At 47.0% G+C, this 14388-nt stretch overlaps 1 protein-coding gene across 1 annotated transcript in view; it reads right to left on the reverse strand.

Moving 5' to 3' along the window:
• BRINP1 (BMP/retinoic acid inducible neural specific 1) overlaps window positions 1–14388 on the reverse strand; it is a 155459-nt gene that overhangs the window by 16863 nt on the left and 124208 nt on the right. The window contains exon 6 of the mRNA XM_006119724.5: window positions 3655–3891. Within this exon, the coding sequence (XP_006119786.1) occupies window positions 3655–3891 (237 nt within the window). The remainder of the gene's footprint in view (window positions 1–3654; window positions 3892–14388) is intronic.

Here is a 14388-nt window from a genome sequence, read left to right on the forward strand (position 1 = left end):
CTTCCAAGTGCTTCAAAATGGATTCCTTGAGGATCCCCTCCATGATTTTTCCAGGGGCTGAGGTGAGGCTGACCAGTCCGTAGTTCCCTGAATTGTCCTTCTTCCCTTTTTAAAAGATGGGCACTACATTTGCCTTTTTCCATATTCTTGCCAGCAAGTTAAGGTAGTATGGACTGGATAAATGGGCTATAAGGTGGATAGAAAGCTGGCTAGATCATCAGGCTCAATGAATAGTGAGCAACGGCTCGAGGTCTGGTTGGCAATCGGTTTCAAGCGGAGTGTCCCAGGGGTTGTTCTGGCGACAGTTTTGATCAACATCTTTATTAATGACCTGGATGAGGGGGTGGATTGCATCTTCAGGGTGACACTAAGCCAGGGGGAGAGGTAAATATGTTGGAGGGTAAGGATAGGGTCCAGAGTGACCTAGGCAAACTGAAGGATTGGGCCAAAGACATCAATCCGAGTCCTGCACTTGGGACAGAAGAATCCCAAGGGAGCGAAGGGCTAGGTAGCAGTTTAACAGAAAAGGACCTGGGGATTGCAGTGGATGAGAAGCTGGATATGAGTCATCAGTGTGCCCTTGTAGCCAAGAAGACTAACGGCATATTAGGGTGCATTAGGAGGAGCATTGCCAGCAGATCTAGAGAAATGATTATTCCGTTTTATTTGGTGCTGGTGAGGCCACAACTGGGCTACATCTACACTGGCCCCTTCTCCGGAAGAGGCATGCTAATTTCGAACTTTGGAATAGGGAAATCCGCGGGGGATTTAAATATCCCCCGCGGGATTTAAATAAACATGGCCGCCGCTTTTTTTCCGGCTTGGGGAAAAGCCGGAAAAGAGCGTCTAGACTGGCACGATCTTCCGGAATAAAGCCCTTTTCCAGAGGATGTCTTATTCCTACTTGCAAGTAGGAATAAGACATCCTCCGGAAAAGGGCTTTATTCCGGAGGATCACACCAGTCTAGATGCTCTTTTCCGGATTTTCTCCAAGCCGGAAAAAAAGCGGTGGCCATGTTTATTTAAATCCCGCGGGGGATATTTAAATCCCCCGCGGATTTCCCTATTCCAAAGTTCGAAATTAGCATGCCTCTTCCGTAGAAGGGGCCAGTGTAGATGTAGCCCTGGAGTATTGCATCCAATTCTGGGTCCCCCATTACAGAAAAGATGTGGACGCATTGGAGAAAGCCCAGCTGAGGGCAACCAAAATGATTAGGGGGCTAGCACACGACTTACAAGAAGCGGCTGAGGGAGTTGGGCTTATTTAGCCTACAGAAGAGAGGAGTGAGGGGGGATTTGAGAGCAGCGTTCAAATACCTGAAGCTGGATTCCAAAGAGGATGGAGAGAGGCTGTTCTCAGTAGTGACAGATGGCAGAACAAGGAACAATGGTCTCAAGTTACAGTGAGGGAGGTCTAAGCTGGATATTAGGGAAAACTATTTTAGTAGGAGGGTGGTGAAGCACTGGACTGGGTTACATAGGGAGGTGGTGGAATCTCCATCCCTAAAGGTTTTCAAGTCCTGGCTTAACAAAGTCTTGGCTGGGATGATTTATTTGGGGTTGGCCCTGCTTTGGGCAGGGGATTGGACTCGATGACCTCCTGAGGTCTCTTCCAACCCTGTGATTCTATGATTCTATGAATACTTTATAGGGAGTGTAACAAATTGAAGAACGAAATGTACCAAATTGGTATACAAAGTACAAATAGGTTTCACTTCAGGCATTATGGAAAAGCTTCCATCTCTGGGAAGGAACATAGCAGCCATTGAAGTGTGCATTGGAACACAACATTCCAAATTTAGCACATGAAATGAGAAAATTCAGAATAAACTGTAAGGGGAATTTAGGGAGACAGAATATAGTCAACTGTGACAACTCTGGCCAGTTTTAGCACCTCTACACTTGCAAAAACGGCACGGGGCCTTTAACAGCAACACTGGTTATGAGGTGAGATTCTGATTCTCCTCTTTTGCCAATTTAAACAAGGAGCAACTCCATTTATGTCACTGTGGATCACCTATCCCCTCAGGAAATGTAAACTGGCGTAGCTCCACTGACAATGCTGATTTCTCCAGCTAAGGATTGACCCAATGGTTCCTCAGGTGTAGAATCAGTGTGGGAGCAGAAAGAGTTGGAAGAGCAGTGAATGCAGTTTCCAGGCACTGACAGATAGACAAGCCCTTGGCAAATCATTTGGGGCACACTAAAGGGCACCTAAATTAGGTCATCAAGGGGTCAGGAGCCTGCAAAACAACATGTATTAAAGGCCTAGTTGAGAAGCATGAGTAGGCTGCTGTGAAAGTCCCCTCAGGGAGGTTTTCATAAAAAGCATTTTATCCATGCCATTTCCTCATTGGACAAAGGAACATTTGTAAATTCAGAGCCTGAATAGAGCAGTTTCGATTTAAGCACCAAATTGCATGAAACACCATTAATTTCAAGCCCACAGCAGAGCTGGCCAAAAGCCAAACATGCTCTGAATTTGCTCCTGATACATGTATTGTCACACGGTTCCACAAGAAAAGCCTTTAGGAAGGCAGCCCCTCCCTGACAACTTGCATTCCCATGCCGGAGGCAGGTATAATTTGGCTTCAAGCACTGACAAGTGCCTGTGGTGAGCGGGGAAGGGGATTAGTTAGCACTTCATGAATTAATTCCCACTTCAAAAGTGGTGTGCAGAGGCAGGGGTGAGCACCTTTTTGGGCTGAGGTGTCTGCTGTGTGGTGCACTTACTGTATCTTCTTCATAGCTGTAACAAGAGACAATGCTCCTGCATCCCACTCAAAACCCCTGAAGACATTATTCTTTTGTCAGTCTGATACTGCACCAAGTTCAGATCTGATACACCAGCATCATGAAGATGAATTACCAATGGAGCCATATGAAATTCAGAAACTTCAGGTCATCAGATACACAAACATGTGGGGATTTTTTTGTCCATCTCTACACAGAACACCTCTGTCACAGAAGAGTTTACTCAGCTCCTTGATATATGCACATGAGCTTTCAGGACACCAACAAGGAGCATGCAATTCAGGGAGAGCTAAAGGTACATTCTGTACCCTCCACATTGTGGCTAATCTATAATGAACATAAATATCCCCAACATGTAATGGTGAAATAGATTTTTGGGATGCTAACTGGGCAGTAGAGAATTTTCCATCACAACTAGTACTGGATTTTCAACCAAACAAGCATTTTTCAGTAGAAGTCTACTTTAAATGAAAAATTCCAATTTTTATCAAAAAATAAAATATGAAAACCAGAAACTTTCAGATATTTGACCAAAATATTTGGAGATGTTTTTTTTTTGAGGAGATGGCAGTGGATTTTTCTTTTGGCTGGAAGAGAAACTTATTTTCCTAACAGCCCTTGTTCTTATCATTATTAAACAACAAAACCATACATCTCAGAGGGGCCATATCAGTATCTGTCTGCAAAAACAACAGGGAGTCCTGTGGCCCTTTAAAGACTAATACATTTATTTGGCCATACGTTTCCGTGGATAAAAACTACTTCATCAGATGTGACAAAATGTTTTTTCCCACAGAAGCGTATGCCCAAATAAATCTGTTAGTAGGTATGGTGCCACCACACTCCTTGTTGTTTTTAAAAAAACACAGACACTGGAAAATAGCCCCATTCCCTGCTTACCTGAATTCTCCAAATCTTTATACGCTTCTGTCCAGGACTTGGCCATGTTTGCCAGTGTGTACTCCATGATTTGAATGTCAGTGATGGGACAGTTGCATTGTGGGAATTCTTCAGCACACTGGCAACCGCACTGGCTGTTCTGACACACATATTCCCCCTCTCCATTGCACATGATGTAACTCAATGCAGACTGGACAAATTTCTCTTGTAAATACTGCGGGAAGATGATCTGGAGACCTGGCACAGAGACAAAAGCAGGGAATATGCAAATCAGTGTGCTGGGTTGCTGTTTTGTTTTGTTTTTTAAACCTGTGTCATTAACAACTTGGGAAGGTGATGCAGAGGAATGAAAAGTAGCTGTAAAATTTCTTCCCTAGTTGTTGTGAGCAAGAAATTTGAGGTATAAAATTTATTCCTCAAGCACAGTGCAACTGCTAAGCTCAGATCAGACTGCACCTGCTGGCCTTAAGGAGGTCATGGGATGTCATCTCACAAGCCTTGGAAAATACACCACAGTATGCAAGAAGAGACATGAGGGAGCCTTGTAGGTGAAATGTACACTGTTATGCTATTAGGTGCTACAAAAAGCCTGCTAAAAACCTATAACCCCAGAGAGCTGCCTGAGACGGGCTGCTTCTGTACCCCGACTCCAGAATCCCCTTTGTGCCACACTGGAGGAAGTTGTCTCTATTCAGCTCAGCTGCAGACTCCACTACAGTATGTTCTACACCAGTAGAGGTGCTGGCCTTTATACCTTCTTTTTGATGGACTTTTTCAGACTCATACACTGAGCACTAGTTCAGATATAATAAGCATTAAACTATTCTAAATATCTTTCATGGTGCATAAAGAAAGAAAGAAAGAAAGAAAGAAAGAAAGAAAGAAAGAAAGAAAGAAAGAAAGAAAGAAAGAAATAGGCTAGAGAGCGGTAGACAGAAAGATCATAACATTAGAACAAAAGAAAGGCCATACTGGGTCAGACCAAAGGTCCATCTAGCTCAGTATCCTATCTGCCAACAGTGGCCAGTACCACATGCCCTAGAGGGAGAGAATACAATAGGGAATCATCATGTGATTGAAGGCTACATCTAGACTGCAAGCCTCTTTTGAAAGAGGCTTTTTTGAAAGATACTTTCAAAAAAGTCTCTTTCGAAAAAGAGCGTCTGGACTACAACCAGTACTTTCGAAAAAACAAGCTGCTCTTTCGAAAGAGAGCACCCAGGCAGTCTGGATTCTCTCTTGAAAAAGCACAGTTTGCATTACATAGCGCTATTTTTCGAAAGAGCGCTTTCAAAAAAAGACGTTATTCCCCATAAAACGAGGTTTAGTGTGGTCAAAAAAACTGTCGCGTTCTTTCGATTTACTTTCAAAAGAACGCGGCAGCAGTCTAGATGCAGGTAAAGTTTTTTCGAAAAAAGCCTGCAGTCTAGGCATACCCATAGAGAAGAAAGGAAAAGAATATAGGGGAAAATCTATACTAGTGGCTAGGGGATTTTGGAGCCCCTGTTCCATTCAATTTCAGTGAGAGCTGGGTGTCTAACTCCCTTCATCTTGTTTGGAAATCCCACCATAAGGAATATGTGTCCCGTTCTCAGCCAGGCAGACTGGCACAGTTCTACTGACTTCAATGTAGCTTTAGCCCTATTTATACCCCCCACACACACACGATACTTTTCTGTGCTTTTCTGTTAAAACCCAATTCTGTGAGCTCCCTGCAGACAGCCAAGGGCCCTATAGGATTCACAGCTGTTTCCTTGTACCTGGTAAGTTCTGCTTGTCAGACTCTGTCATTTTCTGAAATGCATGAGGCAGGGGAGAGCAATAACTATGAGTAAGCCTTTTGAAAGAAGTCTGGACAAATCACCTTTCCTCATGAAAGGTCCAGGGATTTCAGGCTGGCAGATAAAGGAGTATAAGGCATGGACAGCAGTGCTGAACTCCAGTGTAATGAAGGCACGCAGGTCAATTACCCATCTGTTTGTGTTTCTATTGCTCTGAATTACCGTATCCATCGCTGACAGCTCATTGGGTAAAACTGTGGAGAAAGGGCCAGGAGGGTTCTGATCTCATTCAGGAGTTCAGCCCCCCAATCTGTGATGAGTTGTTTGCACTCTAGGCGACAGAAAGGTGGTTGGGAGAACCTCAGACTCCACTGCTAGGCTGGTTTTAAGGGATGCCCCTCACTTCTTTGGTGCCTGATGGAGCAGCTGGGGAATAACCAATGCAAAGGGGGCATCCCAGATTTCCTTTTCTTACCTCCTTATGCTCAAGACATGGCTTATACAGAATACCATGCCCATGGGCAGTGAGCTGTCCAATTGTCTGACCCAATTCTCCATCAAGCGCAGAGCAGTGGCAGCTGCCAGGCAGAATAAACATAGTGCTGTGTTCAGGCAGAGATAATATTTGGGACACATGCATGAAGAAAGGGGTCGAGGCCTTGTTTTCAGACAAAGAGTATTTGTAGCCACCATTGACTACTCAGGAAATAGAGAGTTCTCTACACCTCTGAACACCGTGTCCTTCGTGCATACTTTTCTACAGGAACCAGGTGATGGTAGGGGAAGCTCCATCAGACAACGGGCCAAATTCAGAAAGGGGTGGTCTCTTGCATGTCCCACTGACCTCTCCTGGGATAAAAATATATGGAGATATACCTATCTCAGGGTATGTCTACACTAGAAAGTTAGTTCGAACTAACGGACGTTAGTTCGAACTAACTTTCCTAGGCGCTACACTAGCGCTCCGCTAGTTCGAATTTGAATCGAACTAGCGGAGCGCTTAGTTCGAACTAGGTAAACCTCATTTTACGAGGACTAACGCCTAGTTCGAACTAGCTAGTTCGAACTAAGGGCTGTGTAGCCCTTTAGTTCGAACTAGTGGGAGGCTAGGCCTCCCCAGGTTTCCCTGGTGGCCACTCTGGCCAACACCAGGGAAACTCTATGCCCCCCTCCCGGCCCCGGACCCCTTAAAGGGGCACGGGCTGGCTACGGTGCCCGTGCCAGGTGCAAGCCTGCCAGCACCCAGCCAGCAGACCCTGCACCTGGCACGGCACAGAGCCACCCACCCAATGCCCCCCAGCCCACCCCCTCTTCCCGGGACCAGGCTGGCGGCTCCCGGGAGTTTGCCCTGGACCGCAAGAGGCGGGCACCTTCCTGGGCTAGTGCGGACATCGTGGACCATGTCCACGATCTCCGCACTAGGCACAGGAAAGTGGCCGTCTAGGGCAGGAGAGCTGCCAGCCTGGCCACCCAGGAGCAGGTGTGCATGAAAATCAAGGGGGTCCACTGAGACCCCCGACACTGAGCCCTGAGCTTACAATGGCCGTACTGGGTCAGACCAAAGGTCCATCTAGCCCAGTAGCCTGTCTGCCAACAGCGGCCAACCATAGGGACCCTGGAGGGGATGGACCGAAGACAATGACCAAGCCATTTGTCTCGTGCCATCCCTCTCCAGCCTTCCACAAACTTTGGGCAGGGACACCACTCCTACCCTCAGGCTAATACCACTCCATGGACCCAACCTCCATCACTTTATCTCACTTCCCTTTAAACTCTGTTCTAGTTGTAGCCTTCACAGCCTCCTGCAGCAAGGAGTTCCACAGGTTAACTATTTGCTTTCTGAAGAAGAACAACTTTCTCTTACTAGTTTGAAGCCTGCTACCCATTCCTTTCCTTTGGTGTCCTCTAGTCCTTCTTTATGGGAACTAATGAAGAACTTTTCTGGATGCACCCTCTCCACCCAACTCCTGCTTTTAGAGACCTCTATCCTGTCCCCCCCCTCCGTCTCCTCTTTTCTAAGCTGAGAAGTCCCAGTCTCTTTAGCCTCTCTTCATATGGGACCTGTTCCCAACCCCTGATCATTTTAGTTGCCCTCCCCTCTCCCAGCCTCTCTCTTCCCCTCTCCCACCTCCTTTTCCCAGTCTCCCCCAGTTTTGTTCAATAAAGACAGAGTCAATGTTGGAACAAACGTTATCTTTATTTTGTACATCAATAAGAAGGGGGGCTAGGGAAGGGCAAGTGGAAGGAGGTGAGGGAGGAATGGGGTACGAGCCCCCGATGGGGAGGACTGGGCTGGCTCTGCGGGCTTCTGGGGGTGGAAGCTCTCCTGCAGCCCCCCAATTGCTCCCTCTCCCCAGATGGCAGCCTGCGGCAAGTGCAGCCGGGCTGATGGCCGAGTGGTGTGATGTGCCCAGTGTGGGCACTCAGGGCACTCCAAGCCAGGACTGGTTTTCAAGCGGGGCACCCCTTAGAACTGTGTGTCCGGGGTGGGGGTCGGGACCCTTTAAGCGCAGCCCTCGGCTAGCCTGAGACAGCATCTCCATGCTCTAAGTCCTCCTTTTATGCCCTGCCGGCACTGCTTCCGGCCATCATTAAGCCCTGTTCAGAGTCCACTCAATGTGGACATGCTAGTTCGAACTAGCAAAACGCTAGTTCGAACTAGTTTTTAGTTCTAGACGCGTTAGTTCGAACTAGCTTAGTTCGAATTAACTAATTCGAACTAAGTTAGTTCAAATTAGCGCTGTAGTGTAGACATACCCTCATAGAGCTGGAAGGGACTTGAGAGGTCATTGAGTCCAGTCCCCACAGCAGGACCAAGTACTATCCCTGACAGATTTATCCCAGATCGGCCTCCTCAAGGAATGAGCTCACCACCTTGGATTTAGCAGGCCAATGCTCAAACCACTGAGCTATCCCCTTCTCAGGGGACCACCTTTTGACTACAAAAGGGATTGCAGGTGCTCAGCACCTTGCAGGATTTTGCCCTACGTACTGTCATCTGATCCATCTATGGAAGGAACTTTCCTTTTCAAACCTCAGTACTGGAGGTAGCTGAAGATCTCCAGCTGCCAGGCTCTAAGACTTTACTCCACTTGGCTTGACAATGGAAAGCAAGTACTGAGCCACTACGTATTTTGACACTTTCAAAGCACTGTGAGACCCTGAGGGCTTCTAGATTCACAGGGGAGGAGGGATCCTGGGGCTGCACTCATCACCTTCCATGGATCCCATTGGAAGGGTCTAGGTTCCATGGACATATTTCAGTCCTTTGTCTTCACTCTATGAAATTACCTATCCTGGCATCTGAGAACTTATTCAATGCCTAAATTACTGCTGTGCTTTTCAGTTCACTAGGCTTTCTTTTTTTACTTATGTTGGACAGCAGCACCAAGATGCTTCCCAGTCCCAGCTAACGGCAATTGCTTTCTCATGCATGGCAGCTCAGCTAACCTGTGGGGAACCACTCTGTACAGATGCATCCATAACCAGAAACACTGGGCACTCTCTGAGAGACACTCATCATCCCCTCACACACATGCCATAACTGCAAATGCACTCCCCCCATGCAAGTACACAGCATGTATAATACATGTCCAAACATGCTGAAACACTTTTCAAGGAAACACCGACTCCTATACAATACATGTCCAGTCCCATCGAAAGATGTGCACTTGCAGGCCCTAATACTCATTTACACTAAGAATGGGTTACACTGAGTAAACTCATTTACACTCACTTTGGGTATGTCTACACTACCCGCCTAGTTCGAACTAGGGGGGGTAATGTAGTCATACGGAGTCGCAAATGAAGCCTGGGATTTGAATTTCCCGGGCTTCATTTGCTTAAAGCCGGACGGTGCCATTTTTAAATGCCGGCTAGGTCGGACCCCGTGCCGCGCGGCTACACGCGGCACAGACTAGCTAGTTCGGATTAGGCTTCCTATCTGAACTAGCCGTACGCCTCATGGATAAAACGAGGCGTACAGCTAGTTCGGATTAGGAAGCCTAATCCGAACTAGCTAGTCCGTGCCGCGTGTAGCCACGCGGCACGGGGTCCGACCTAGCCGGCATTTACAAATGGCACCAGCCAGCTTTATGCAAATGAAGCCCGGGAAATTCAAATCCCGGGCTTCATTTGCAACTTCATATGACTACATTACCCCCCCTAGTTCGAACTAGGGGGGTAGTGTAGACATACCCTTTGAGGCCACTCTGATGGTGAAAGAGTTAATGTGAGCCTGAGAGACAATTACTCCACCAGATTGCTCCTAGTGGGTAGGCCGAAGTTAATCAAAGATGAAGCCTAGCTCAGTGGTGGCACAGAGAGCCTATGTGGAGCAGAAGGCAGAAAGTCAAGAACTTTGCAGTCACCTTTGTGGCCTTGCAGACATCTGAGGAAATAGGGAAGCTGTGGGAGAGAAAGTATTTGGAGGACACAGGAATGAAGCAAGCTTCTGTGGCTGACTTTGGCTGTAGGGCTAAGTCATGAGAAACCACTGTAGGGCCAGAGCACCCATCAGCAGGCGGTGCTAGATGAGGAGGGCCCCACACTCAGCCAAAGGGGGTGCACCAGGCTTCTACAGGCCCCCTTCACAATGTCAATGTGGTGTAAAAGGGCCTTAGTCTAGCTGATAATCAGGCCCATACTCAGTAAGACAATCTATCAAGGTGCTTAAGTATGTATTGTGCATTTAGACACATGTGGAGTCCTTTTGATTTCCATGCAACTGTTCATGAGCTTAAAGAGGAGCCCATGTATAAATGCTTGGCTGGCTCAGGGACCCCATACCCATAGATTTACAAAAACTCGAACTAGGACACAAGCAATACAGCCTTGTAGCTTACCAATTCCACCATCCTACAGGAACTTCCTGCTATTCACAAAGATTACCCTCCAGGCGAGGGAATCCACAAGAGGGGAGGCTGAATGCTAAGGTTATAGGGTTCACATTCGCATATACACACTCAGACCATAGACAGGTATACACCTCTGTGTTTTCTCAACCACCATGCTTCTGGATGGCAGCATGCCTTGGATGGTAACATGCTGGTCATGATCAATCATGTGACAAATGCCTGCCACACTGAAGTGCAAAAAGCCTCTTTAAAGACTGGAGAAGGTTTGAAGAAACTGAGGTGGATATGAAAGAGGGGCTATGGAAGATGATCTGAAATTCATTTGGAAAGGGTAGGTTCCCAGAGATACCTAAAAAGCACTTTGTTTGAATTGATGCAGGTGCCTTCACAAAGCCCCACAATTGGAGTTCAATGAAACAGTTTTCCCTTGAAAAATACAGTTGAGATCCAAATGGCTTGTGGAAAATGTGTTGCTGGGGAAAAAGTTGAAGTGAATTGTTTTGACTTTCTTATTTAATTAAGGTGACACTGAAATTTTTCATTTCAACTTTTTTATTTCAGTTTCTTTTGTTTAGACAATTACCTTCTATTAAATATTTTAATAGAGCTAATATACAACTATAATATAATACCATGTTAAATTACTGTTCTGACATTATCAAAAGGACTTTTACCATACTGAAGCAAAATGATCGGATGCTATGAAAGAAAAGCATTTTGATATTTCCAAATGGAATTTTTGTTTTGCTGGAAAATAGAAATTTTGGTTCCATTTTGGAATGAAAACAAATTTTGAAATGTCGTAATTTCTCATGGCCTGGAAATTCCATTTTTTGTCCAGCTCTGCTTGCAACCTCCAGCATTGGCAAAGAGATAAGAATGCAGATACATGGGAATGCACACATGTTGACACCCATCCATGCACGCACATGCTCTTGCATCTGAGACTGTTTTTACTTATTCATTCCAAGTTCGAACAGGCCTAGACCCAGACATTCAGGCCTTTGAGGACATTTAGATCCAGGTCTAAACCTTGCAGCTGGGGACGGGTGACAGAACTGTCATGCCCCTGGGCAACAGCGGGAGGGACAGCGCCACAATCCTGGAAGGAATGGAGTCCTGGGTGAAAGGGCTGCACCCAGCCCCCTGCCCCAGCCAGCCCTTAGAGCCTCCTGGAGTGCACCACACGGGTCTGGTGTGGTGATTTAAAGTATCAATGGCAGCCAGGAGCCTTGGGGCCATTGCTCCTTTTGCCCCTTCTGTTGGTAGGACTGCCTGCAGCCGACCCTTATACCTTGTCATGGGCCTAACTAAAACCTTTATCTGACCTTTGAGGCCGTTGGCTCTTGGGCCTACGACTGCCAGGGGCTCAGGCACTTCTTTGAGAACGAGCTGATCTCACGCGCAGACATCAGCCAAGGTCTGGCTGCAGCAGACTGGTTGGAAATCAGAAATCCTCCTTGTCATGAAGACACTGTTCTTTTATTGAACTGGCCTCCCAGCAGAGCGACATGAAGGCAGGAACACGGATTTCTGTCAGCGGCTCATGCTTGGCTGCTAATCAGATCAGAGTAGACTAAGTCACGATTCATTACCTGCAGCCCTGTGACTAATTCTTAATGAGCTCTCACAAAGCAGCTGGAGAGGAGAGAAAAGAGCCTGAATAATTATTCGGCGAACCGCCCTCCAGATTGGGTGGATAACATTAAGGTGTCACTTTAAAGGTCACTTTGCTTTATTCAAAGGAGACCATTTCTCCCTGCCCTTGTGCCTTTCCACGAGCTATGGTTTGGCTGGTGTTGGGATTGCCCTGTGTTGTAGGATGGAAAGCTTGTGTGCTGATAATCTTGTTACCCCATAGGCTCTCACAGAACTGAGTCACATACCAGGAATGAGCATCTGTATGTCCTTTCATCCCAACCTGCAAGCCAATACCTTCGTCCTGCCCTGTCTGGGCTCTCAACCTTCCTCTTCTCTTTCTGTCAGCCATCTCCTTTCCGCTCCCTCCTGGCCACGCTCTTCTCTCTATTTCCTCTGGTCCCCCCTTTTATGCAGACCCTCACGGTCTCCCTCACCCATTTTCTCCCGCACCTCTCTCTGGGGATTATGCAAGTGGCTGTATTCAGTATTCACAGATTCTAAAGCCAGAAGGGATCTCTGTGACTGTCTAGTATGACCCACCCCCATGGCATAACACAGCCAGAGAACTCCCCCAAAATAAGCCCCAGGGGTTATCTGTGGGAAAAAAGAACATCCAAAATTGTCAGTGGTGGAGAATCCACCAAAGCCCTTGGTAAAACTTTTCAATGGTTAATTCGCGCACCATTAGAAACATACGTTTTATTCCCAGTCTGAATGTATCTGGCTTAAGCACCCAGCCACTGGATCATACAAATCCTGTCTCTGCAAGATGGAGGAGCCCTCTACTCAATATTTGTTCCATGTGTAGGTACCTATAGATTATAATCAACTCATTCTTTAACATTCCTTTTCTTACATTATATAGGTTGAGCTTTGAGTTTATCATTATAAACAAGGGTGACTGGTGAAGGGACACACAGGGGGCCACCAGCCCAGGGAAGGGCTAGGATGACCCCCTTCTGCCCCAGTCCCTGCCTCTCTCTGCCCCCGCTCTGCTCCTTCTCTTCCCTCTCACTTTGGCCCTCAACCCCCTTCCCTAAGCAATGTAGTCTGGTGCAGGCAGCAGGGGTCTAGTCTCCCACACTCACAAGCAGCAGCAGGGAAAGTGGAGCAATGTGGCTGAGTCACTCTGCTTCCTGTTGGTGAGGGTGGGGACAGTACCCCCCCTTTCCCAAGGGTCGTAGCTGGGAGAGCAGAGAGGTGAATGCAGGGGACCAGATCCCTGCTGCTGACACCAGACCCTTTCCTCCTGGCTAGTTCCCTGGCCACCCAGAAGCTCTGGACCCACTAGCAGCTGGACTGCTCCTTGCCCCTTTCACCCAGAGGGATTAGGGGCATGTGCCCCTTCATGTCCCCTGGGAAAACTTACATTTTTAATCATTCTTGTGGCTCTTCAATTTATCAACACCCTTCTTCAATTGTGGCACTAGAAATGGATCCATATTCCAGCAGTGGTCACATCAATGCCCAATGCGGAGATAAAATAACCTCTCTTCTACTATACAAGATTCCCCAGTTTATGCATCCCAGGATAGCATCAGCTCTATTAGCCACTGCATCACGAGAGCTCACCTCAACTGATTATCCACCATAGCCCCCATATCTTTTTTCAGAATCATTGCTTCCCAAGATAGAGTGCCCCATTCTGTAAGCTCGGCTATATTCTTTGTTCCTAGATGAATACATGTACATTTAGGCATATAAAAATGCATATTGTTTCCTTGCATTCAGTTTACTAAGTGATCTAACTCTTTCTGTATCAGTGACTGGTCCTCTTTCTTCTACACCATTTTCCCCAATTTGTGTGTCATTATGCCCATTATGCCTCGTGGAATGAGGTTTACCGGAGCGATTGACAAAGTCCAGACTGTCCCGCTGTGCTGCCAAACAGCTGATCGGCAAAGCGGGGGCCATTTTGATGTAAATGAAGCAGCGGTTATTTAAATCGTCACTTCATTTCCCTATGTCTAGTAAACTCATCTACATGGCTCCGTCGACGGCGCCATTTAGGCTAGGCATACCCTCCTATAGTAAGTGTCAGAGGTTCCAGGTTCAAATCTGCCTGGTGGTAGTTACAAGAACACTTCCCTGGTATTTTCAAAATGGAAAGAGGATCTTGTGCACCCTTTGATTTTCAGCCAGTGTCTGTGAAAATCCCACCCATGGTTATAAATATCCTTGGAAGACTTGAAGCCTCACTTTTCATAGGGGCCTGATCTCAAGCCCTCTGAACTCAGTCAGAGTCATTCCATTCATCCAGTCTTTGAATAAGGCTGTTAGATCAGTGGTCACCAACCAGTAGATCATGATCTACCAGTTGATCTTGGAGCCTCTGACAGGTGATCCTGACTGGCTTGGCTAGGAAGCTATCAAATGCTGGCACTTCAGTTGCCCCTCCACCTACTGTCAAGCTGCTCCTGCCCTCAGCCTTGGAGCTGCCCCTTGGGCTGTGCAGG

This window comes from Pelodiscus sinensis, chromosome 23, assembly GCF_052426305.1.
Source record: "Pelodiscus sinensis isolate ZL-2025 chromosome 23, ASM5242630v1, whole genome shotgun sequence".
In the NCBI taxonomy this organism is placed as follows: domain Eukaryota; kingdom Metazoa; phylum Chordata; order Testudines; family Trionychidae; genus Pelodiscus; species Pelodiscus sinensis.